This window comes from Suricata suricatta, chromosome 10, assembly GCF_006229205.1.
Source record: "Suricata suricatta isolate VVHF042 chromosome 10, meerkat_22Aug2017_6uvM2_HiC, whole genome shotgun sequence".
Lineage (NCBI taxonomy): Eukaryota > Metazoa > Chordata > Mammalia > Carnivora > Herpestidae > Suricata > Suricata suricatta.
The window spans coordinates 17256765-17279312 of NC_043709.1; the positions used below are offsets into that span (position 1 = coordinate 17256765).

Here is a 22548-nt window from a genome sequence, read left to right on the forward strand (position 1 = left end):
AGGCAGAAGACTGGAGCCAGGAAAAGGCCAAGGTCAAAGCCTTTGTTGGTGTTCCCATGGGAAAGGTAGAGTAAACCATTCAGGATTGGCCAATTTGTGTGATTTCAGCAGGCTTTGTGGCAGAGTTGTCCCTAGTCATCTGGTCCCTGGCCCAGGATGATGATGTGGGGCAGGGAACTATTGGCTTGGTGAGTGCGAGTCAGGTAAGAAGGTAGGTGGGGGTGTGTTCTTGGACCTGTGGGTCTGCACATGACTGGCAGCTGCCCACCACCCCCGGGAATTAGCTTGCTGTGGGAGGGACGGTCTCTCCTGAATCTGTAAGGCCCCTGAGAGATGTCGAAATACCAGAAGACACAAAACATAAAAATCCTTAATGGTACCTGAAGACGTATGCAACACAGTGCCTGGCCCAGAGTAAGCAGTCAGTGTTTGATAGTTGTTGTTGTTGTTATTATTATTATAGTTGCTATTATTAGTCAAAGAGGGGTAGGAAAGGCTGTTAAAGGAATCTAGAAAGATCTGATTAGGTGTTTATTTTATTCCCAAAAAAGCCATTTAATTTATAATAGTACTGCTGTACAAAGCAACGATTCCTTAGTATAAAACAATGTTCTTTTTTTTTCAATTGAATGGTTCAGTGTACACTCTCAGATTTCCTTTGATCATCACTATAGGTCATTCTGTTTTCAAATATTTTTTAAATTTATTTTTGAGAGAGACAGAGAGATTGAGAGAGAGTGTGAGTTGGGGAGAGGCAGAAAGAGAGAGAGACACAGAATCTGAAGCAGGCTCCAGGCTCTGAGCTGTCAGCATAGTGTAGGATGCAGAGCTCAAACACACGAACTGTGAGATCATGACCTGAGCCGAAGTCAGACGCTTAACCGATGAGACACCCAGGTGACCCTATAGGTCATTCTTTAGAAGCCTAAGATTTGTCAATTACTTGCTTCTAGGACCCTTTTTTAATTTTTAATTTTAAGTGTTTATTAGTTTATTTTGAGAGAGAGAGAGAGAGAGCAGGGGAGCAGCAGAGAGAGAATCCCAAGCAGGCTCTGACTGTTAGCACAGAGCCCTATAAGGGATTTGATCCTACAAACCCTGAGATCATGACCTGAGCTGAAATCAAGAGTCACTTAAGCGACTGAGACACCCAGGTGCTCCGTATGAACCTCTTTTAAGAGGTCACCTTTGTACTATCAAATTCATAACAGATGGGTGAGTCAGTCAATAGAGTTCTGTGGAGTGTGAATTGGTATTATTACCATATTGCTTACTATCCAACTTACTGTTAATAACCTCACCCCAGCCCTTACCCTCTACTTACCCCCTATATTCAAGCTGCTCTAAGTTTAAAAACCATCAGCAAAGTAGTTTTAAAGTCTTTAAAGTTTTCAAATGTCTTTGACTTTCTCTACCAGGCAAAAGATTTTTCGTGGCTGCCATGCTCACTGCCTCCTCATTGCAAATTCATCATGAGCACTGTCTCCTACAGCTTGTCCTACAAGTCTCTGTGTGCCCGCCCGGATGTGAGGATGGTGGAGCTCATTAGCTCAGGGGACGAAGAAGTGAAACTAAACATCTTTAGGCAGTATCTCTCCATTCCCAGCGAAGACGCTCTCCAACAGAGCAAACCCGCTTTGAGGAAAAAACCAAACCTGAATTCTTTAAAACTCACGATCCTGGCAAATGAACTGAGAGAATGTAGAATCTACCGAGATGAGCATGAGTGTCTGAAGGAATACTTGGAGGTGGGATCCATTCAGGAGCTCTGGGAATTGGTTCTGAAACGCTGGATCGAAGACTATAGCTGGACTTTTACACCAAAAAAGGCAAATTCAGACACGGAGGCTTTAGAAGGTAGGCCTCGGCCAGTATTGACAACCTGCTGGGGTCCACAGGGAGAAAGGTGTGTGTATGGTGGGCCACCCAGAGGGGGAGAGTCCAAGGACAGGGTTGTCAGAGAAAATATAAGAGGCCCTGTTAAATTGTAATTTCAGATAAAGAACAACTAGTCCTTTAATAAGTGTGTCTCAATTATTGCATGGGATGCACTTATACTAAAAATTAGTTGAATTACAGATACATAATTTCATTATAAGTATATCCCACATTATCGCGTGGGACATACTTATACCAAAAATTAATTTGTGGTTTATCTAAATTTCAAATTTAACTGAACACTCTGCATTTTTATTTGCTAAATCCTACAACCCTGTCTAGGGAGCTCTGTGTTAACTGTAAAGGGAACTGTATTAGACAGTTTCTCAGGAATCTAAGAAATGGGCCTTTATTATTTCTATAACTCAATTCTTTTGAGCCTATAGTCCAAGTGATGGCAGAAACCTAATTCAGTTAATCTAGGTTAAATCCCCAGACAATTTAGGGTGTTTTTCAGTCAAGAGAGCATTTGTGTCCTTCCTGAGTCCTTTTTGGGTTGAGCTGAAATCTGAGGGTCTTGGTGCAGGGTGTCCTTGGTTGTCATCTGTCCCTTCTGGCTTCCGCTGAGGTGGTCATGGCCCCAGATGGTCCACAGATACCGACTTCCTCCAATGTTGCCATCCTCTAGGCTGCCCGTGTTCCCATCTGTTCTTGGGTTGTTCCATCTAGGCTGCCATCTGCTGCCATTTTCCCTCGCTCTAGCGTGAGGGGGCCCCTCTCCTCGGCTAACATCTGCACTCCTGGAGCCTACAGCCTTATGGGTGCTCAACATTCCCGACAGAGAATGTCAGTTGCTCACTGCACCCTTGGAGATCCTGGCTCTATGGGTCTCCCCATGGTGATTTCTGCTCTCTGGTTGGGAGGGGGGTATCAGAAGATCCACAGAGCTGGTGCCTTCCAGCCTCCCAGGGGGAGGCACACACAGGCTGTCTATACTCTCTATACGTCCTCTATCCCCGCTCACAGCTTGGGTTCAGGGAAGGGGAAAGGCGTCTTCACAGAAACCCACCTGAGCAAGCCCACTGCTCTCTTCTCGCACTGTCTCCTCCACCTTTCCCGGTTCGGTCCCCTTTAGCTCACCCTGTAACTGAGTCTGTTGTTTGCGGTTAAAAAGTGTATTCCATGAGTTGGTCCGGCAGGTTTGTCTTTTCATATTCAACAGTCTTTTGAGAAGCAAAGTTTGTTCTCAAAGCCATTATCTCTGCTAAGAGCTTCAAAAGTCTTTGGAAACTTGAGTTTGTACCACAACAACCTTCTCTTCAGGGCGATGGATTTGGAATGAGCAGGGATGGGGATGTGGGGGTGGGGAAAGAAGCAGAAAATACTTGGAATGAGAGACACATTGGTTGGCACAACCACATATTGTCCCGCCCCATTTTTCTGCTCTAGAGTTTGCATTTCTGCAAATCAAATTAATTCCAAATTTAGTGTGCTCTCCCTCGCCTGCAGTGGGGTGAAAGAAAGGTCTCTGTGCCCCGAGAAGAGTCACACGGGGCAAGGTGGCCCATGGCTGTGCCCAGGACTATTCCTTCTTGTCCGGAACTGTGCCAGAAAGCCCAGACCCTCCTCCCCGCAGCAACCGCTCCTTTCCCCAGCTGACTTTCCTCCTCCGAGCACCCACTGACCCCTCCTCGGGCCCAGGGCACTCTGCCACAGGTGCAGGAAGACCTTGGCCAGCCTGGCGCCAGCTTCAGAAGGAGCTGGCTTAGATGGGGCTGGGCACCTCCCTCTGCCTAAAGATTACAAGGGTTTGGGGGTCACTCCCCAATCCTAGCACAGGAAGTCCCTTTAGAATGGCAGACCTTGTCCTTTCTCTCAGTGGTCTTAAGGATCTCTTTTTTTTTTTCTCCATAATATTTTATTGTCAAATTGTTTTCCATACAACACCCAGTGCTCTTCCCCTTAAGTGCCCTCCACCATCAATCATAAAGCCAGTGGGAAACCCAGCTCTGGTTGAAAAAACTAGGGGACAGGTGAGTAACATAGAGCTGGTGCAAGTGGTGTCTGTGGCAAGAAAGAAGCCATTCAGCCCCACCCATGCAAATGTGGTATTTTAAAATAAGAACAGACTGCTCAGCAATGTAACCCTTGGCAAGCTTTCGAGCTTATAACCATAGCTCGCCTGGATGTATTCGTTGGGACAAAGTGGCTGATTACTTACTGCCTGAAGATATGGGTTCTAGGGCTGGGCGGTCTGTGCTCCAATCCCAGCTCTGCACTTTTTCCTGCGTGACCTGGTCACGTTATTTAACATATCTGTGCTGTGTTTTTCTTACTTGTAAGACAGGGAAGTTATATGGTATCAGCTGACAGGATGACTAAAAGAAACAAGTTGGATAGTCACCTATGACATTTAGATGTTTAGAATGATGCCTGGCAGGTGTGAACTGTTCTTTTTGTCATTGCTGTCATTGTGTTGTCTGCACAGTACTGGACGGCTGGGTGGCCGACGCTCTGTGCTTATTGAGCGTCGCACACTGTGGATTGGCCGAGCATGAGATACTCCAGCTTTTGGACATGCTGGGCTACAGGGGCCGCTACAAAGTGACCGGGCTGCACTGGGCCGCCTTCCGCAATGCCACCAGACAGTGGGTCTGGGAGAAGCCCAGCGGCCTCCTGCACTTCAGGCACCAGTCCCTGCGGAGCGCTGTGGAGCACAGGCTTCTTGGTAAGGGCTTAAATCTGCACCCGTATCTGCTAGTTCGGAAAAAGGAAGTTTGCATTCAAGGGAAAGCTTGGAGCTAGCATCTCTCAAGTAGAAATGAATCTGTAAACATGTGTAGACCTGGTCGTATAAATTAATACTTGAACCTGGTTGCGAGTAACTGAGACCTGACGTCAATGGCTTACATCCCAGAATTTATTCTCTCACATGAGAACTAACTTTCTTTCTCTCTTTCTCTCTTTCTCTCTTTCTTTCTTTCTTTCTTTCTTTCTTTTCTTTCTTTTCTTTCTTTCTTTCTTTTTTAACATTTTAATTTATTTTTGAGAGACAGAGAGAGACAGTATGATCAGGGGAGGGGCAGAGAGAGAGGGAGACACAGAATCCGAAGCAGGCTCCAGGCTCTGAGCTAGCTGTCAGCACAGAGCCCGATGCAGGGCTCGAACCCACGAACTGTGAGAAGTCGGACGCTTAACCAACTGAGCTACCCAGGCGCCCCTCACATGAGAACTTTCTGAAGGTAGGCAGGTCAGAGCTGCCCTGACCTCCACAAAGTTGTCTGGGACCCTCTCCCTCCTATGTCCCTGATCCACACGTTAGCTTGCATTCTCAGGGTCATCAAGAGTTCATGACTGCTGGGAGCAGCATGGCTGCTGGAGCTCCAGCCATTGCATTTCAGGCAGTAGGAAGGATATAAAGAAGAAGAAGGGTTTGCATTTCCTTTTGAGGAGCTTTCCCAGGTTTTCACCAGACATTTCCACTCTGTCTCCAGACCATCGTCATTTGGCCACAGTTAGATATGAGGGAAGTTGGAGAACAGAGGTTTTAATGGGGTGTGTTGCCACCCTAAACCAAGGTGGGCATCTGTCAATAACGAAGATGAGGGAGATGGTTATTGGATAGGCATTAGCAGTCTCTGCCCTAATTCTGAAATCAAATTCTTTTTTTAAGTTTATTTATTTTGAGAGAGAGACAGAGAGCATGCATGCACTTGTGCAAGTGCAGAGGGGCAGAGAGAGCAAGAGAGAGGGAGGGGGGGAGAGAGAGGGAGAGTACCAAGCAGCATCTGTACTGTCAGTGCAGAGCCCGACACGGGGCTCAATCTCACAAACCATGAGATCATGACTTGAGACAAAAGCAAGAGCTGGATACTTAACCAACTGAGCCACCCTGACACCCCCCAAATCAAATTCTTACCCCTTCTGAAAGTATTGAGATGTGAATCTGAGAAGCGATGCCAACACAGACACTTGACCTAGAAGCAGAGCCCTCTGTCCATACAGAGGACTTCAGATGCGTGGACTTCAAAACCCTTTACATCACACCCTCTGCAAAGATTCTAAGCTCTGTGCAAATTTTCTTTTAGGTTTACTATGTCCTCTTTCACTTTCTTTTTTAAAAGATTGTTTCCCTCCTACATTGTCATCATTCCCACCCGCCTCTTAAGTTACATAACGTAGTGGAGAGAGCAGGGTGGCTTTTGGGGGAGGCGGCGGTGGGGGGGCGGGATGAGGAGGCTCTTAGGTGTGACGTCAGCTCTTCTGTTTACTTGGTCTCTGATGGTTTGCAACACACTTGGTCTCTCCTTTTTCCCGAAGAGCAGTAATACGCTTAGAGGGACAGGGGCCAAAGGCCGTGGAGAGGCTGTTAAAATTCTGGGTCTATGCCCTTCTCTGCACTGTGAGCCCCCAGAGAAAGCACTGCTGGAAGTATTCAATATTGTCGGGGTGGGGGGGAACCACAAGATATAAATACATGTTTACCGGAGGCACCAAGAATTGTAATTGCAACAGTTCACTTCCAAGTAGCTTGAGCCTGGGAAATAAAGCACATCCTACAGGCAGAAAGAAGGTGCCAAAGCTAGGGCGCTAGGACTTGAGTCAGCTATGATATTTTTTGGTAAAGGGCTATCTTTTGACATATTTTGTTTAAATGTCATATCAGTTATTTTGAGGCAAACTAGTCTCTTAGCCACATGTATATGTGGATGCTTCTTTCCTTTGAAAGTAATACTCTGTTTAAACACTGTATTCAGTTTGTAAGTATTGTATTCAATTTGTAACTGAAGTTACTCCTACCAAAAATTGGCAAGTCTAGAGACATGCTGTGGTCCGTGGGCTGGGGTCAGGCAGCCTCTTTCCCTTTTTGCTACTGAAGCTGAGGGCTGTTTGGTCTTGTATACTTTTCGTATGTGGGTGTGCATGCATGTACACGCGTGTGCGCATGCATGCATATCAGTGGGGCTGAGAAGGAAAAGGGCGGTTAGGGAGGAGACCCGGAAAGCTGGGAAGTGCTCTTCTGGCGCCTCTAGACCATTGTCAAATCTTGTTGCCCTGGCCGTCAGAGCCACCACTTTTTATTTAGTGCTTCCACTGTGCCGGCTGCCTCCTATGCGTGAGTTCATTTCTTTCTTGTGTGCATGGAACATCCTCCGGCTAGGCGAAGTCGTATTGATTCTGTTTGCCAGCAGCCTCCTAGGAAGTTCTCCCCTGCCCCAGGTGCCTGTGGGAGACCCGAGCAGCGTTCCCCGTGCTCCTCCCTCTGCTGGCTGTGGTCACCACCTAGAGGCTCTTCTGGCTTGTGCTTACTGACGTGGGCACCTCCCAGCTGCCCCTGCAGGGCTCCCCACGAGGAAACCAAGCCTCATGTAGGGGTCCCTCTCTCTTTGCCCTCTGGCAGCCAGACCTTGAGGTATCAGGATGGTGCTAGTGTCCAAAGGGGGAGAAGGTGTTTTCTGGGAGCCTCCTCCCCCAAACTGGACCCTTTCCTAGGGTCTCAGAGGGCCCTTCCTGGAAAGAGCTCCTTCCTTTACGTCATATAACCCCTTACCCCATAAAAGCTCCCCAAACCCAGGCTGTGAAGCCCGTTTTGCAGCAACTAATTGTTGCGTACAAGGATCCAGCATAGCATAATGGGTAAAAGCGGAGTCCTGATGCTAGATTGGGCTGAGCCGTGGCTTTCCCGCTTCCTGGCTGAAGACCTGATCACTCTACACCCAGGCCCCTCTTTTGTAAAATAACAAGTGTACCAACCTCAGAGCATTATGACTAGTAAGCATTCAATGTGTAATTCATGTAATTACAAGCACTTAGCCTAGGCCTGGCCCATCGTGAATTCTCAAGAAATGTTAGCCATTCTGAATTCTCCCTTTGTTTCACTCATCTGTCATCTCTGTGGCCTTTTACTTACCATCCTTCCCCAAATCACCCATGCAAATCAAATCTTGAATTCTGTTGGCCTCAGTGTTATTCCATTTCATCAAACATCTTCAAGTGGGTCTGAATTCCCTGGGCCCCACTCCAATTGCATTCAATAGAGGTTTGCTGAATGAATGCACAGCTATATCTGAAAGTTGGCTTTTTGGGCCGGCCATTTCTAGAAGCCTCCATATTCATTGTTTTGTGAGCTGGTGCTGAACCTCAGCCTCTGGGGTTTGCCTGTGGTGGAATCAGGGTCTGAAGGGCTGAGCACAGGAAGGGAAGTGTGAGCTACCTGCAGGGGACACTGTGGTCCTGGTAGAGGAGCAGTCTCATGTCACCCTGTCTTCACCTCACTCCCTTTGGCAAGGAGTCTACCCTCTTTCCTACTGGCCATCGCTATGGCTTCTACTATAAATAATTTCTTGTTAAGAGCAAGGACTTTCAATCTGACAGAACTGGCGTGACCTTGTAAAAAGTCCTTAACTTTCTAAGACTCAGTTTCTCACTTGAAAAATGGGGATAATGACAGCATTTACCTCAAGAGTATTAAAAATTCTAAGTATACTTAATGTAAAGTCTTAATACAGGGTCGGGCACAAGGATAAGCACTGTGGTGGCCATAACAGCCAATCACCGATATTTTCAGCCCCTCCACCCACCATGGGAAGCACTTCCTGGTCCCTTTACTGGGTGGCACCTTGTGACCCGTTCTGTCCAGTGAGTTGTACGTGGCTCCTGGCAACGGGTCTGTGCATCCCGGAGTCAGTAGACCCGGACTTGGAGGGCCAGCCTGGACCATCAGTATCTGTGATGGCGTGATAAACCTTTGCTGTTGGAAGCCACTGAGATTCTGAGGTCGTTTGTCCACATGGCCCACTCTAGCCTGTCGTGGGAGAAAACAGCACTGCAGAGATGTCAGCCGGCGAGTCAGCCCCCGAGAACTGTGCTGGACTTTGCACACACAGACGATGCCCCTGTCAAGCCATCCCTCACACCTTGTGCATGTGGAGGAGCCCTGGAATCGAGTCAGAAGGTTCGAATCCTGCTTCTCCACTCACATGCTGGCCAGAGACCAGCCACCCAGCCCCTCCGATTTTAAGTAATTTTGTTTGTCATGTGGGGATTGTATTAGTCAGGGTTCTCTGGAGAAATAGGACCATGAGGATTCTCTCTGTCTGTCTCTCTCTGTGTGTATCTCTCCACACTCATATCTAGAAAAAGATTGATTGTGAGGGTTTCGCTCACATGATTGTGGAGGTCGGGCAGTCCCAGGATCTCGCCGTCTACAAGCTGGAGGCACAGGAAAGCTGGTGGTAGAGTGCTAGTCCAAGTCCAAAGGCCTGAGGACCAGGGGAGCCAATGCTGGAAGTCCTAGTCTGAGTCTAAGGGTCTGAGCCCCAGAAGTGCTGAGAAGACAGAGGTTCCAGCTGGAGCAGAAGGGAAGCTTTGCCTTTCCTCTGCCTTCTTTTCTATTCCAGCCCCAGCTGATTGGGTGATGCCCCTCTGCACTGGTGAGGGCCGTCTCCTTCGCTCAGCGGGCTCATTCAGATGCTAGTCTCTTCCAGAAACCCCTCACAGGCACACCAGGAAACAGTGCCTCACCAGCTCTCTGGGTGTCCCTTAGCCCAGGAAAGTTGACGTGAGAAATCACATGGGAAGCTCACAGGGATTCTCATGTCCTTTCACATCTCACAAGGGTATTTTGTAAAAAGATAAATTCAGAGGCACCTGGGTGGCTCAGTCGGTTAAGCGTCCAACTCTTGATTTCGACTCAAGTCATGATTTCATGTTTTGTGAGTTTGAGCCCCATATCAGGCTCTGCACTAGTAGCATGGAGTCTGCTTGGGATATTCTCTTTTTCTCTCTCTCTGCCCCTCCCCTGTTCACACTGTCTCTGTCTCTCTGAAAATAAATAAACTTAAGAAAGATAAACGCAGTGTTTTATATGACAATGTTTTGTGCAGGTTAAGCATTGTGTTGAATACTCTAAATCTTGGACATGGGGTGATATTTGTCTTGGTTCTCTTTCCTTCTTATTCCCCAACCCCCTTCCCCATTTATGACTCACAAAAATGCTTTTTCCATACTCAGTGGAAGACGAAACTTTCCTTCCTTTTTTATGGGTTTCTGAAGCAGGAGTGCCATCCAGCTGTGTGTCCCATTCATCTTGCAAGAAAAAGTATCAAGCAGAAAAATTTAAATACTTCTGTTGTAGCTTTCAAGGATAGGTGTCTTGAAGTTTTTTTAAGTTTATTTATTTAGTTTGAGAGAGAGAGAGAGAGAGAGAGAGAGAGAGAGAGAGAGAGAATTCCAAGCAGGGCTTGAACTCACAAACTGTGCGATCATGACCTGAGCTGAAATCAATAGTCAGATGCTTAACTGCTTAACCAACAGAGTCGCCCAGGTGCCCCTTGAAGGTTTTGATGAAACCAAACCCTTCTGTTTTTAAGAAGGTTGTTTCCGGGTAGTACGGTTGGTTGGAATCATTTCTCTTTGCTGGTGAACTTCTAGTAAAGTTGGCTCTAACGTCCAATTTGCCATTAGTTTGCTAGCTCCCTATGGCCTAGGTGAGACCCAGGTGGCAGGCTAACTTCTGTAAAATGCATGTCCTCATATATTGGAAAGTGCTTATTTACGTGGTAGCCATGGTGTATATTTAAAACAGAAAAGTAGGTTACAGATATTTCTTTGGGGGAGGGAAAGACACCATGAAAAATGAGCATGCTCACTAGCTTCTCAAAAATCTGGGTCAGTGATCACAACTGTAACTAACGCTTTGGAAAATTCAGACTGACTTATAAGAAGATATATTTTTGGGGCCCCTGGTGGCTCAGTCAGTTAAGCATCGAACTTCAGCTCAGGTCATGATCTCATTGTTGGTAGGTTTGAGCCCCACATTGTGCTCTGTGCCTACAGGTCAGAGCTTGGAGCCTGCTTCAGATTCTGTGTGTGTGTGTGTGTCTCTCTCTGCCCCTACCCTGCTCACTCTGTCTGTCTCTCAAAAATAAATAAACGTTAAAAAAATTAAAGAAGATCTATTTTTAATGTTTCAGTTTTTTTCAAGCTACCATTTTGTTCTGTCTAGTTGTGGCCACAGGGCTGTTATGTGCTGTATGTTTTCACACACTAAGAAGGCAGATGCATTCATTGATTTTTCAATAGGTGTGATCACTCCTGTCAGAGAAAGCGGTCCATATGCCTTTCAGAACCCGATGAATCACAAGAAGACACACCTCCACCGAATCTTAGTCCGATACTTCCAACAGCAAACCGCTTTCTGGAGGGTGTTTGAGGAGCTGCCATGGCATTTGAAAATGAGTGGTTCCTGGGGGGGTTTGTGCAGCTTTCTCTCAAGTCCCAGGTAAGACTTGTCCTTTTTTAATTTTATTTATTATTATTATTTTAAAATGTTTATTTTTGAGAGCATGATAACGAGAGGGAGAGAGAGTGAGCAAGCAGGGGAGGGGCAGAGAGAGGGAATGACATGGAATCTGAAGCAGGTTCCAGGCTCTGAGCTGTCAGCACAGAGCCCGACGCAGGGCTCGAACCTATGAACTGTGAGATCATGACCTGAGTTGAAGCCGGATGCTTAACCGACTGAGCCACCCTGGCAGATGGTGTTTGGGCAAATTTCGTTCTTCCTTTGCCAAGCACTGTGTTCAGATACCCAGGGCTCCCTTCAGCAGGGCACATTCATTCACTTATTCGCTTGGCCCCTGTTCACTCATTCAGATGGGCCCGTCGTTTGGCATCAATTCCTGTGGCTGATGGCTGCCCAGCGTTGCTCCATTGGATCATCTGGCTCTTCAGAGTGTTCTCTTCCCTTCTGACTCCACATGAATTCCTCTCCAAGTTAGGAGGGTTCCAGAGAGAGGAGGACTTGGAGTTGGGCAAGGACGGAGGATTGGCCACGTTCTTCTGCTAGGCCCACCTAACCTCCTCCCTTTCCTTTCTTCTCCGTCCTCTCCTCCCTTCTTCTCTTCATCCCTCCTTCTTTCTTGTCCTCTTATGTATGTCTTTGGGGAACATATATCATGACCCACTCTGTCTCCTGTGCTCTTGGAGGCCCTCGGGATGCAGCAGTGAAGGCAGACGGCTCTGTTAAGGGGGAAAGACATGGAGCCAGAGAAGAGTTACACCTGGTGGTACACCTGGGGGCCAGAGCTGGGCACCCTTGGGGGGGGGCTCGCTCCGTCTGGTAGATTCAGGGAGCCTGCCTAGAGGAGGGGCCTCCTGGAAAGAGGAGCGGCAATGGCCTTGACTGCTTAAGAATGACAGGTTCATATCTATCTGGTGACCTTCCAAAGTCATAGTGGTAAGGAGTTTATGAATAGGCTAATGGAATGGGGCGAAGAGAAGAGCAGCTTCCTTCAAGGCACAAAATACTGAAGTGACTCCCATGAATACACTGTGTTTCAAGTATCACAGATTTTGTATCAGAGATGCAAATCCTGAGCTTCTGGGCCCGGCTGCACCTCGTCCACTACTGGAACGTGTTGTCGGAAGTTGGACATGACGTTGCTGGGGCCTATTTACTCTCGGTGGCCAAGATCAAAGCCGGCAAGTGCTGTAAAGGCAGGAGGAGACATGCGCTGTCAGGTACAGTGAGTAGCTATGTTTCCACAGTCCATTTCGCTGGATGGTAGAGTGGCCAAGAGTTGCTGTTCTCCTGTTTCCTCATCTAATTCTGCTCACTCCCAACAGGCCTCCCTGACTCGTCCTACCCACAACGTAAGCCAACAATTTCTGAAGATAGGAAATGGGGGGAATGTGTTAATTCGGAAATGGCTCCTTTTTATCGTCTTGCTGTGGCTGTTTCCTATGCATTATTTCCCTATATTTTTTCATGGCTTCAGCCACACTCCTGACATCTCCCTCCTTTATCTGTATTTGCAGCCACAACAGCCTTTTGGAAGGTCAGTGTATGTAACTCGTTTCCTGAGAGCCTCCAATAGTATTCTTGCTCCATTCACAGCTCCCGAGTGACCAGCGGGGTAGTTCAGATGAAATAGACACAAAACCTGAATTATTTTGGATACTCCCTCCGAGCTTCTTTCCGCGTTCCCTATCTGTTCCTGTGCCCCCAGCTCCCTCCTGGTGCCCCTCGCTTAGTCCTGGAAACATGCCACCGTCATCCAGGATGGCTCCAGTCTGAATTGGGACAAGAGTTCTTTGACTAGCTGCCTAATGGCTTGGATTTGGACAGCACTTTGGTTAATATTTCTTCCCTTTCTCCCTGGCCTGTCCGTCTGTCCGTCTGTCTGTCTGTCTCCCTGTCCCCCTGTATTTCCTGGCTTACTAAACAGGAATAACATTCATTAATTCTTTCAACAAACGGTAACCGTGCGTCTTCTCTGGGCCATTGACTCACTGGGCGCTGCTGACATTATCAGTGAACTAGAGCAACTAAGTCAAAACTAGTTCAAGAATGATCCCTGCTCTCAGGGGTTTGCGTCTAGTGATCATAATGACAGGTCTCGAGCATTTGTCGTGGGCCAGGCTCTAAGTTAAATACTTTATATGTATTTTGTTTAATTCACATAAAATCTCTGCAATACTGCTAATGACTTGGTTGAAACTAAGGAAACTGAGTCTTGGAGAGGTGAAGTGAGTTGCCTGAGATCTCCCAGCTGGTTAGGAGTGGATTCGGGCAGTGGTGTTTCTGCATCCTGTTTGGTCCTTAACCATGTTGCCTTTACCTGTATTGTCACTGCCATGTATGAGTTCCACTTCTGGAATTTCTCTGATCCACTAGTCCTCCGTGTGGAAGGACACACGTGGTCCTCTGCAGATTCCAGTGTGTCGAATAAGGCCAGGATGCATTTGGAATTGCATCAGTGCTTGGGGATGCAGGGCGTCGGAAGACGGGCAGTGGTGGGAGACAGCGTGGGGGAGCACTGTGTGTCACAGGAAGCTGGAAGCTAACCCACAGAAGAGGAGGTCTTGAGAGACGGGGGTGAAAGTCCTTCCTGATGATGTCACGCTGCTTGTCATCACATGGTTGTTATGGTGACGAGGGGTTGACAGTGGGAGGAAATCACCTAAATTTCAGCGCGGGAGGATTTTCTGGATATAAACGAGCCTAGTTCAGGATGTGTCCCTTTGCGTTAGGCTGGAGACATCTGTAGGCTCTCCGGTGACTCTTGTCCTACCATCTGAGATGCTGCTCGTTATCTCTGCTTACTCCAGGCCCTGAGGGGCTCCTTGGCAGGGAGTCCTGGCCTCCTCATGGCCTTGCCACCTTCCATCTTCCTCATCCCTTGTGCTCAGTCTTGGCCAATTCCTGCAGACTTACTTCCATACAGCCTCTCGCATCCTCTCTTTCATGGCGAGCAGGCCCTCGTTCCGTCTCTCTGATCAGTCTTCACAAAGCACAGCTGTGACCAAGTCACTCTGCCTGCTGTTGCTGTCTTCTTTCGTGTCTCATCTCTGCCTCAGCTGGCAGAATCCGTCTATGGCCATGTGTGTGTGTGGGGGGTGGGCCCCCTAAAGTCCTCCCTTTTGGGTTGCTGGGAATAGAGTCATAATGTTACTCCAAATACTTGGCGCCCAGGAGGAGACGAGCCCACGCGCTTGGGGAATCAGAAAAGACTTATTGTGCATGGAGTGCTGGCCCAGCAGAGTCACCTTCAAAGGCTGAGCCCCAAACCTTGGCATTGGCCTCCTTTTATGGCTGGGATGGTGGGGGGTTGAGACACAAAATAAAAAGGGGAGGGGGACCCTTATCAGTGGTTGTTTCTGGACAGTTGGTGGACACAAGAGGCAAACAAGATTGCAGAAGCCAAAAGCATGCAAGGGGAGCATCCAACCTCGGGCATCTGGGTGGCCCCTTGTGTCTGGTTTTGACTAGGTTTTCTTCTCAATAAGACTAGCTGCGTGTCACCAAAGTGACAGAATAGCGTTTGATTCTTTGGAACAGGTTTAATGATAGCAGGGATCCTGTATAATCTCACAGGAGGCTTTCCAGTGGTCTGGTTGGCAGTCAGGCCTCCCCAGACATTGCCTTTCCTACCGGGGTTATGTAGCCACATGCAGTCCTGGGACATTCTTCCTCCTGGGGTGCCACTGGAGGCAAGGCCCTTAAACTGGAATGTTCTTTCAGAGAGATTTTCGAGAAACCCTGTATTGTGGGCTGTGGTCTCAGGAATTGCTTGCCACTTTAGCCCTGCCGTCCCTTCTAGCAGAGGGGTCTGGGCAGGTGTGCTCTGCCATGATGACCAGCTGGTCCTCTGAGTTAATGCAAGTGTTCACCGAGTGCCTGTGTTGTGGCCATGGCGCCAAGGATGCAGCAGCGGACAAGACAGACAGGGGTCCTGCCGAGGTAGAGCGCAAAACAGACCCTACTGAGAAGTGCAGTGGAGGGAGTGGTGCACGGTGGTGGCCCGGAGCAGGAGCAGGAGGTGTGGCCTTGTCTCAGGACCGGCAGAAGCCACCTTGAATAAGTGACATTTCATCCGAGGCTTGGAGGATGAGTGGGAGCTGATGGGACAGAGGGCCGAGGGAACAGCATGTTTGGGGACCCTGAGTCAGGGGGAGAGTGATGAACCCGAAGAACTGAGCAAGGCCTGTATGGTGGGCAGGCTCATCAGCCCAATGGGGGAGCCCAGGGGTGTGTGATGTCTCTCTGCACCGGGAGCGGTTGCTGCAGCTCGGGAGATGAATGCATGCCCCGCCCCCATCCTAGGGCCAGGCAGACTGTGTGGCGTGGCTCCCCCTGGTGGCCGTGATGAGAACAAGAACCCTAACTTGCTAGCTTGGTGGAAAAGATGCACAGTTCTGAGTCTGGAAACGGCTTCTCTGGGGCGAGGGGCGGCGGGGAGTTACATTCTGACTGATGGCTGGCAGGGAGGTCTTTGAGCCTAGAGGACAGCCTCCATGTTCGGGTCAGTTTTTACAGATTATCTGTGATATGGTAAGCTTACTTTTGTCTAAAGTCCTGGGTCACATCAAAGTTGAGAAAATCCTTTTCTGGCTGCAGTTGCATTTTTAGGGAAAGTCAAACTCCAGAAGAGACAGACTGAAAACAGATGTGGCAGAAGGACCGGTCCCAGAGTTGCTCCATGTTGACAGGCCGCTGACTACCCTCCAGGTGGCAGATGTGGTGGGGTGGGGAGAATCACTCCGTTTTTAAGGGTCAGGCTTTCTTATCTGAGCAAAGGGTAAATGCATTACAGTACAGGGTCTTGTCAGAAGGCTGTAGTAAATGGGACAATATCAGCTTTTCATGACTCATGTATAATGTAACTAATTCCTATCATCGCTCAGAGTCAGCATTCACATGTGAGTAGATGCCCCCCAGCCTCTCTCCAGATTTCCAACCCTACCTTTCCCTCAGCTGGCTGGAGATTCCACTTGGGTGTCTTGCCCTAACTGCAAACTCATTGCTTAAACACTTAAAATGTATCATCTTCCTCTTCGGATGTCCAAATCCAGCTTCCTCTTTGGATCTCCCCACCCATGTCCTCCAGACTCAAGTCCTCGGGGGTTCCTTGAGGCCGCCCCCTGTCCTGGTCATGTTTCCAATCAGCCCCAGTCATTTGAGGGGGACAGCTCCCAAACCCGGACCAGGCCACCATGCTCATGAGTGGGGGAGGAGAGGGGAGGGGAGGGGAGGGGAGGAGAAGAGAATCCCAAGCAGCCTCCATGCAGAGAGAGTGAGAGAGAGAGAGGATCCAAAGCAGGCTCTGAGATCTGCTCTGAGCCTGAAACAGGGTTCAGTCCCACAATGCTGACATATGATCTGAGCTGAAATCAAGAGTTGGACACTTAACCTACTGAGCCACCCAGGTGCCCCTCAAGTTTATTTTTTCTTAAATGTGCATGGTGCTTTTGGGCGGCTCAGTCAGTTAAGTATCCAACTTCTGCTCAGGTCATGATCTCACAGTTTATGAGATCTCACATCGTGCTCTCTGCTGTCAGTGCAGAGCCCGCTTTGGAGCCTCTGTCCCCACCTCTCTCTGTCCCTCCCCGTTTGTGTGCTCTCTCTCTCGCTCTCAAAAATAAACATTTAAAAAATGTGCTTGGATACATGCAAAAAGACCAGAGGAACATATGACAGTATGTTAATGCAGATTATCTTTGAATGATACAATTATGAGTGATTTCTTCTTTGTACTTTTCTATAGTTTTCAATTTTCCTGTACACACACTAGTTATTTTCTTGCCTATTCCAACTGTATGCTGGTGCTGAGTGAATGAACATGAGGATGTGGTCAGTGGCAGGAAGGATTGATGAATGAGGATTTCTCGGTGCACATGAGATTGTGGAATTGAGCATGAAACATAGTGAATGAACATTGTCCATTCCCACCTGAGCCCTTGACAGGAATCTGGACCTACTAGTCCTCAGGGAATTTGCAAGACCAACTGGGCCCTGGGCAGGGGCCCATCCCTCAGCTTTGTCCAGACCAACCTCGGCTGCTCCAAGCAGGCACCTCTAGTTCTTAGGTTCCTTTATTGCATGTTCCTGACCTGCCAGTTCTCCTACCCCTTTGGGTCCGTTTGCTTGGATGGCCACTGCAGACGGGAGTCTTGTCTATCTCCCTCGGCTCTGATTTAGTTTTTGCTCTTGGACTTGAAGCACTATAGCTTTGGTTCAAAGCCTCCTGGCCTCTCTGCTGTGCTGAGGGCTACAATGCTCATTGTTGGGAGCCTAAGATACTGCCTGACACATAGTAGATGTCCCATAAATGTTTGTACTGTACACTAGTGGTGATCCCTGGAAAAGCTGGCAGAAGGAGAACGGGATGGGTTCATTGTCTGGGTGGCCTACAGCATGAGCAATGGAACAGATGAAGAACAAGGAATATAGTTTTGTCCAGCAGATTAGATGCAATAATTTGAAATGAAACAATCATCAAATGTAGAAGTTCAGGTACTGGGATGTCTGGGAAGGAAAATTCTGAAAATGAAGACTTTGCAGTACCATGTATTTAATTGAGTCTTCAAGTTCAAAAATTCTATATATTTCCATTTGTATATAATAAGATATAACTACATAGGTGCGCATGCACGCACACACATACATGGTATGTTCCTTATTTGGTTCATTTAACATTTTGTTCTTTCTGTTGAAGCCAGTAATTCAAGATAGTTGCAACAGAGGGCAGAATTGTGTAAGTAATTTAAACACCTTTTTAATCTTGCCTGAAAATCACCCCCCAAGTTCAAATTGCAGCAATATATGGACTGTGCTATAGAAATACTCTTTTGACTCTCAGGTTTTCAAAATTTACATATCAAGATTATTTAAAAGCGTTAAAGTTGTTATGTCCTTGTTTGAAATACTTGGTAATATATGTAAGCATTAATAAAAGCAAAGAGCTAATCCCTTGAGAGAGAAATACTGAAGTGTGGATCATGTACTTAACTCCTGTATCAAGACTAAGCGATGGGTGCTCTTTTTTCCTTTCCAAATATGCTTTAAGTTTACCTACCTTTCTATCCATTCTAGTGCTGGAATGCAGTCTTTCTGAAGTGACTACCACTGACAAATGCCGATTAATGTTATTTATTGCGAAATTTCTGAAGCTTATGGGCAAGACCACTGAAGCAGAAGGATTATTCTTGAGCGTCGAGAACATGTTAGTGCAGGTAAAGTGCGAAATCACTTTAAATCATTCAGATGTGGTTCCTTTTGTGTGAGGTATTTTCAGCCATCACTTACCTTTGTTCCTTTGTAAGTTAGTCCACAAAGGGAGGACTTAATAATAAAGAACAAATCATAAATTGATTACATTAATCAGAGAAGAAGCTGAGTTTAATCCATACCCCAAACTGTAGATTAGTTACGACAAGAAGTGGGTAGATTGGAGTCATTTTTGAAGGAATAAATACCAATAGGTGCCAAATTTGAGGGGGAAAAGGAATGCTGATAAAGCAAAAAAAAAAAAAAAAAAAAAAAGGGATAGAGTAATGGATTAAAATGACTTTATGAAAGACTGATTAAGTTCTTGGTTATAGTTTTAATTGGTTATGATTTTCACAAAGATGTTGGGGAAAGTTGATTATCTTGTCTCTATATTGATTTTTTTTCTGAAATATTAACTTTTGGCTTTCTTGAATACAATGAAAGTTTTACTTATAATGTATAACTATGTTTATGGTGATATTTAACTGTCCTTTAAAAAAATTGTAAATTTTTACTGATTTCAGTAGCATTTGTAGACCAAGAGTGGTATAACCATAGACAAACCTGTTTTTATTTTTATTCAAATTTTTATAAAACACTGCCTCTGCCCCAGTTGACACACATCTTTATAGAAGCAATTCTATCTAAAGAGATTAAGAAGACCTACCTAAGTGGCCCATTGCCTCTCCCTGTGGTGGAGACCATGCTTATTTACCAGTTTTGCGTCCTCCATGGCGTATTACAGCCTTACAGGTGCCTAATGAATGACTCAGCACATCAACTTGAATTTGCAAATAACCTCATGTCCTTAGAAGGCAGCGCAGGGCCATGAATAGAGAGAGCATGGGGTGTTTTCCCCATGACCTTAATGTGAAGTGCTTTGGCCCTTCCTGCTTTGTGACCTTGGCAAGAATTTTGACCTCAAGGGGTTGTTATCAGGGTCAAGTAAGGAAGCGCACACCGCACTACCGTCACGCAATGTGTGGCGCGTAGTGAGATCTAAGAACTGGTAGCTACTTTGTTAGCGCTCTCTGTGGGTTACAAAGTAACTGGGGCTTGGGTTAGAAATACGAGAGCTCGATTTATCCTATTTTGGCCACTCTTCCGTCTTTCAGGGAGTGGAGTCTCGTGATTCTCTGCTGTCTTATCATGACTGCAGAATTTCGCCCTGCACCCCAGTGTTTTTTCCTCCCGCGAAGTCCAGATGTCATCCCTGACAGGTGTCTGTCTGGAGAGCAGCAGTTATTTTATTAGGTAATCACTGGAGGCCTGGTTGCAGTTATTCACATAGTCCTGCACGCACTTATCCACCCCCTGCCCCCCCCCCCCGCCGCCCCCGAGGGCCTGGGTCATCGAGCACTGTGCCGGGAGCAGGGAGGTGGCATTGAGTGAGGCGGGCGCCATCGCTGCCCGCACGGAGCTCCGCGTCTGGCTGGAAGTCGCTGCCAACGTCCCCACCAGTGATGAGGCATCACCGGTAAAATCCGTGCCGGGAACCCACAAGGCAGCATCGAAGGGGCCCTCAATCTCAGGAGTTTGCTCGCAAAATAATTTTTCTACAGTTCTGTGGGACAAGCTGCCATGGAGACTGTTGAAAGAATTTTCCTCAGGTTCTGAGGGCACTTCCAAAAGAGACGTTCCAGAACTACTCTGGCGACAACAACGTCTTTGAAGCAGGTGCCCCCCTCTTCTGGAAGGGAGGGTCTCATTATTTGTGTCGTGTTCATTCTGTGCTTCGACTGCCGTCCTCACTTCTTCCACTGAGGTCACTGAAAAATCTGAATGGAGTGGTTTTCAATGGGGAGGCAGTTTTGTCCCCACGGGAGTATATGGCAACATGGGGGAGATTTTTGGCTGTCTGGGCTTGCTGCTACCTGCCTCTAGTGGGGAGGAGCCAGGGCCACGGCTCCGCCCCTGCGCGCATAGGCCACGCCCTTGCTCCACTGGGCACCTGCAGAGCCCAGAGCTCGCGCACCCCAAGTCAGGCTGCGAGACTGATGCATCTGGTATGTTTGTTTAAAAAAAAAAAAAAAGCAGGCCTTGGGGCACCTGGGTGACTCAGTTGGTTAACTGTCTGACTCGATTTTGGCTCTGGTCATGATCGCACAGTTTGTGAGTTCGAGCCCCATGTTGGGCCCTGTGCTGAGCGTGGAGCCTGCTTGGGATTCTCTTCTCCTCCCCTCTCCTCCCCCCCCCCCCCCCCCCCCCCCCCCCCCCCCCCCCCCCCCCCCCCCCCCCCCCCCTTCCCCTGCCCCCCCCCCCCTGAGCATGGTGGCCTGGCCCGGGTTTGGGAGCTGTCCCCCTCGAATGACGGGGGCTTCTGCCCCACTGAGGCTGACTGGAAATGTGACCAGGACATGGGGCGGCCTCAAGGAACCCCTGAGGACTTGAGTCTGGAGGACATGGGTAAGGAGATCCAAAGAGGAAGCTGGATTTGGACATCCGAAGAGGAAGATGATACATTTTAAGTGTTTAAGCCACGAGTTTGCAGTTTTGGGGCAAGACACCCAAGTGGAATCTCCAGCCAGCTGAGGGAAAGGTAGGGTTGGAAATCTGGAGAGAGGCTGGGGGGCATCTACTCACATGTGAATGCTGACTCTGAGCGATGGTAGGAATTAGTTATTGGGAAGTTATGTATACTTGAAAGGAGAAAAAGAAAGAACGCCTTGTGAAGCAGTAAGGGATTGGAAGAGGGTCGGGAAATCATAGTTTCCCCCAAGCCAAGGAAGGACTGCTTAGGGGATGGGACAAATGAGGACTGAAAGAAGGCCTCTAGGTCTGGTGAGTGGGTGGGGGGGAGGTCACTATAGGTTTTAGTTTGAGAAGCTCATCAGTTATAGGAGGATATTATCAGCTTCAGGTGAGGTTTGATCCAGGATATGTGTGTTTGTATGGACCAGGAAAAGGAGCCAGGGAGATGGGCAGATTGGAGATGCCAGTGGGGACTCTGTGAGGGGAACAGGTCTCTGAGAGTTCAGGGAGGGGTGAGTCCTTGGAAAGGAGGTTGGGCACCTCTTCCTCTGAGATAGGGAGGAAGGAAGAAAGTGGGTGGACACAGTGCTAACTTGAAATTTAAAAGAAAAGGGTAAATGAAGTATACCAGATTGCAATTTCCCAATATCTATTTCCCCCTTTCATAGGAAGTGGTGTGCCCACCTCCTGAATGTTTAGCCTGACAAATGATTATTTGGAAAGAAGACTAAGTTTCCCAGCCTTCCCTGAAGCTAGATAAGGCTCATGCCTTAGTTTTGGATGATGAGATGTAAGTAAGAGTGATGTGGAGAACTTCTAGGTGAAGAGTCTGACCTTCTCCTCTCACCTCCTTCCTGCTGGTTGGATTGTGGCTGTGATGGCTGGAGACGGAGCAGCCATTGTAGACAAGAGGTGTCCTTGGGAATGGAGGTCAGGCAGGGTCAGGCAACAAGATAAAAGGTATCTGAGTCTCTGACACTGGGCTTGTCACCCACTTCCTACTTTTGCAGGGAGAGAAATCAGATCACTGTTCGTTCGGGTTTGCTGTCACGTGGAGCCAGTGTGAAACCAAACCAGTATTTGAGGGCAATCTGAGGCTCCGTCAGTGCAGTCAGCACGGAGGCCATCTCTGAAGTGGAGGAGAAGGAACGAGCAGTAGGGATGAGGTCTAGGTAGAGAAAGGGGGCACGTCTAAAGATACAGATGAGGGACGTGTGAAAGAATGCCAGGCTGCCAGGCCTGTGGGCCCACAGACTCCGTACCACACCTGGCTGCCTCCAGCGCTGAGGAGATGACTATGTCCGAGTAGAGGTAACCCGTTTCCAAGGCACCTGTTGGAACGCTCTTGGATCAAGGTGTGGGAGGTCAGCTGCAGAAAGAATTCATGCCAAGGAGCCAGGCTTGGTCCGTCCTTTTCTGGGGTAGGACTGTGGGATAGCATAAAGTATTATGTAACCAATGATGGTGATGGTTCATCTGAATTATTGTTCGTTACCAAACGTACTCAAATATATTCTCGTTAATATTATGGTTTTTGAAATAGGATATTCATAGTAAGATAACTTGTATTTAACCAATTACTTGCCCTGGACATTTAGAAGATTGTAACCAACTAGAGTGTTCTTATATGTTGAAAAAGTTTTGGT

At 47.8% G+C, this 22548-nt stretch overlaps 1 protein-coding gene across 1 annotated transcript in view; it reads left to right on the forward strand.

Moving 5' to 3' along the window:
- The window catches only part of LOC115304533 (putative tetratricopeptide repeat protein 41), a 70168-nt gene that overhangs the window by 17259 nt on the left and 30361 nt on the right, over window positions 1-22548 (forward strand). Inside the window, exons 5-9 of the mRNA XM_029954756.1 lie at window positions 1419-1857; window positions 4367-4606; window positions 10963-11161; window positions 12221-12399; window positions 18254-18393. Coding sequence (XP_029810616.1) covers window positions 1419-1857; window positions 4367-4606; window positions 10963-11161; window positions 12221-12399; window positions 18254-18393 — 1197 coding nt within the window. The remainder of the gene's footprint in view (window positions 1-1418; window positions 1858-4366; window positions 4607-10962; window positions 11162-12220; window positions 12400-18253; window positions 18394-22548) is intronic.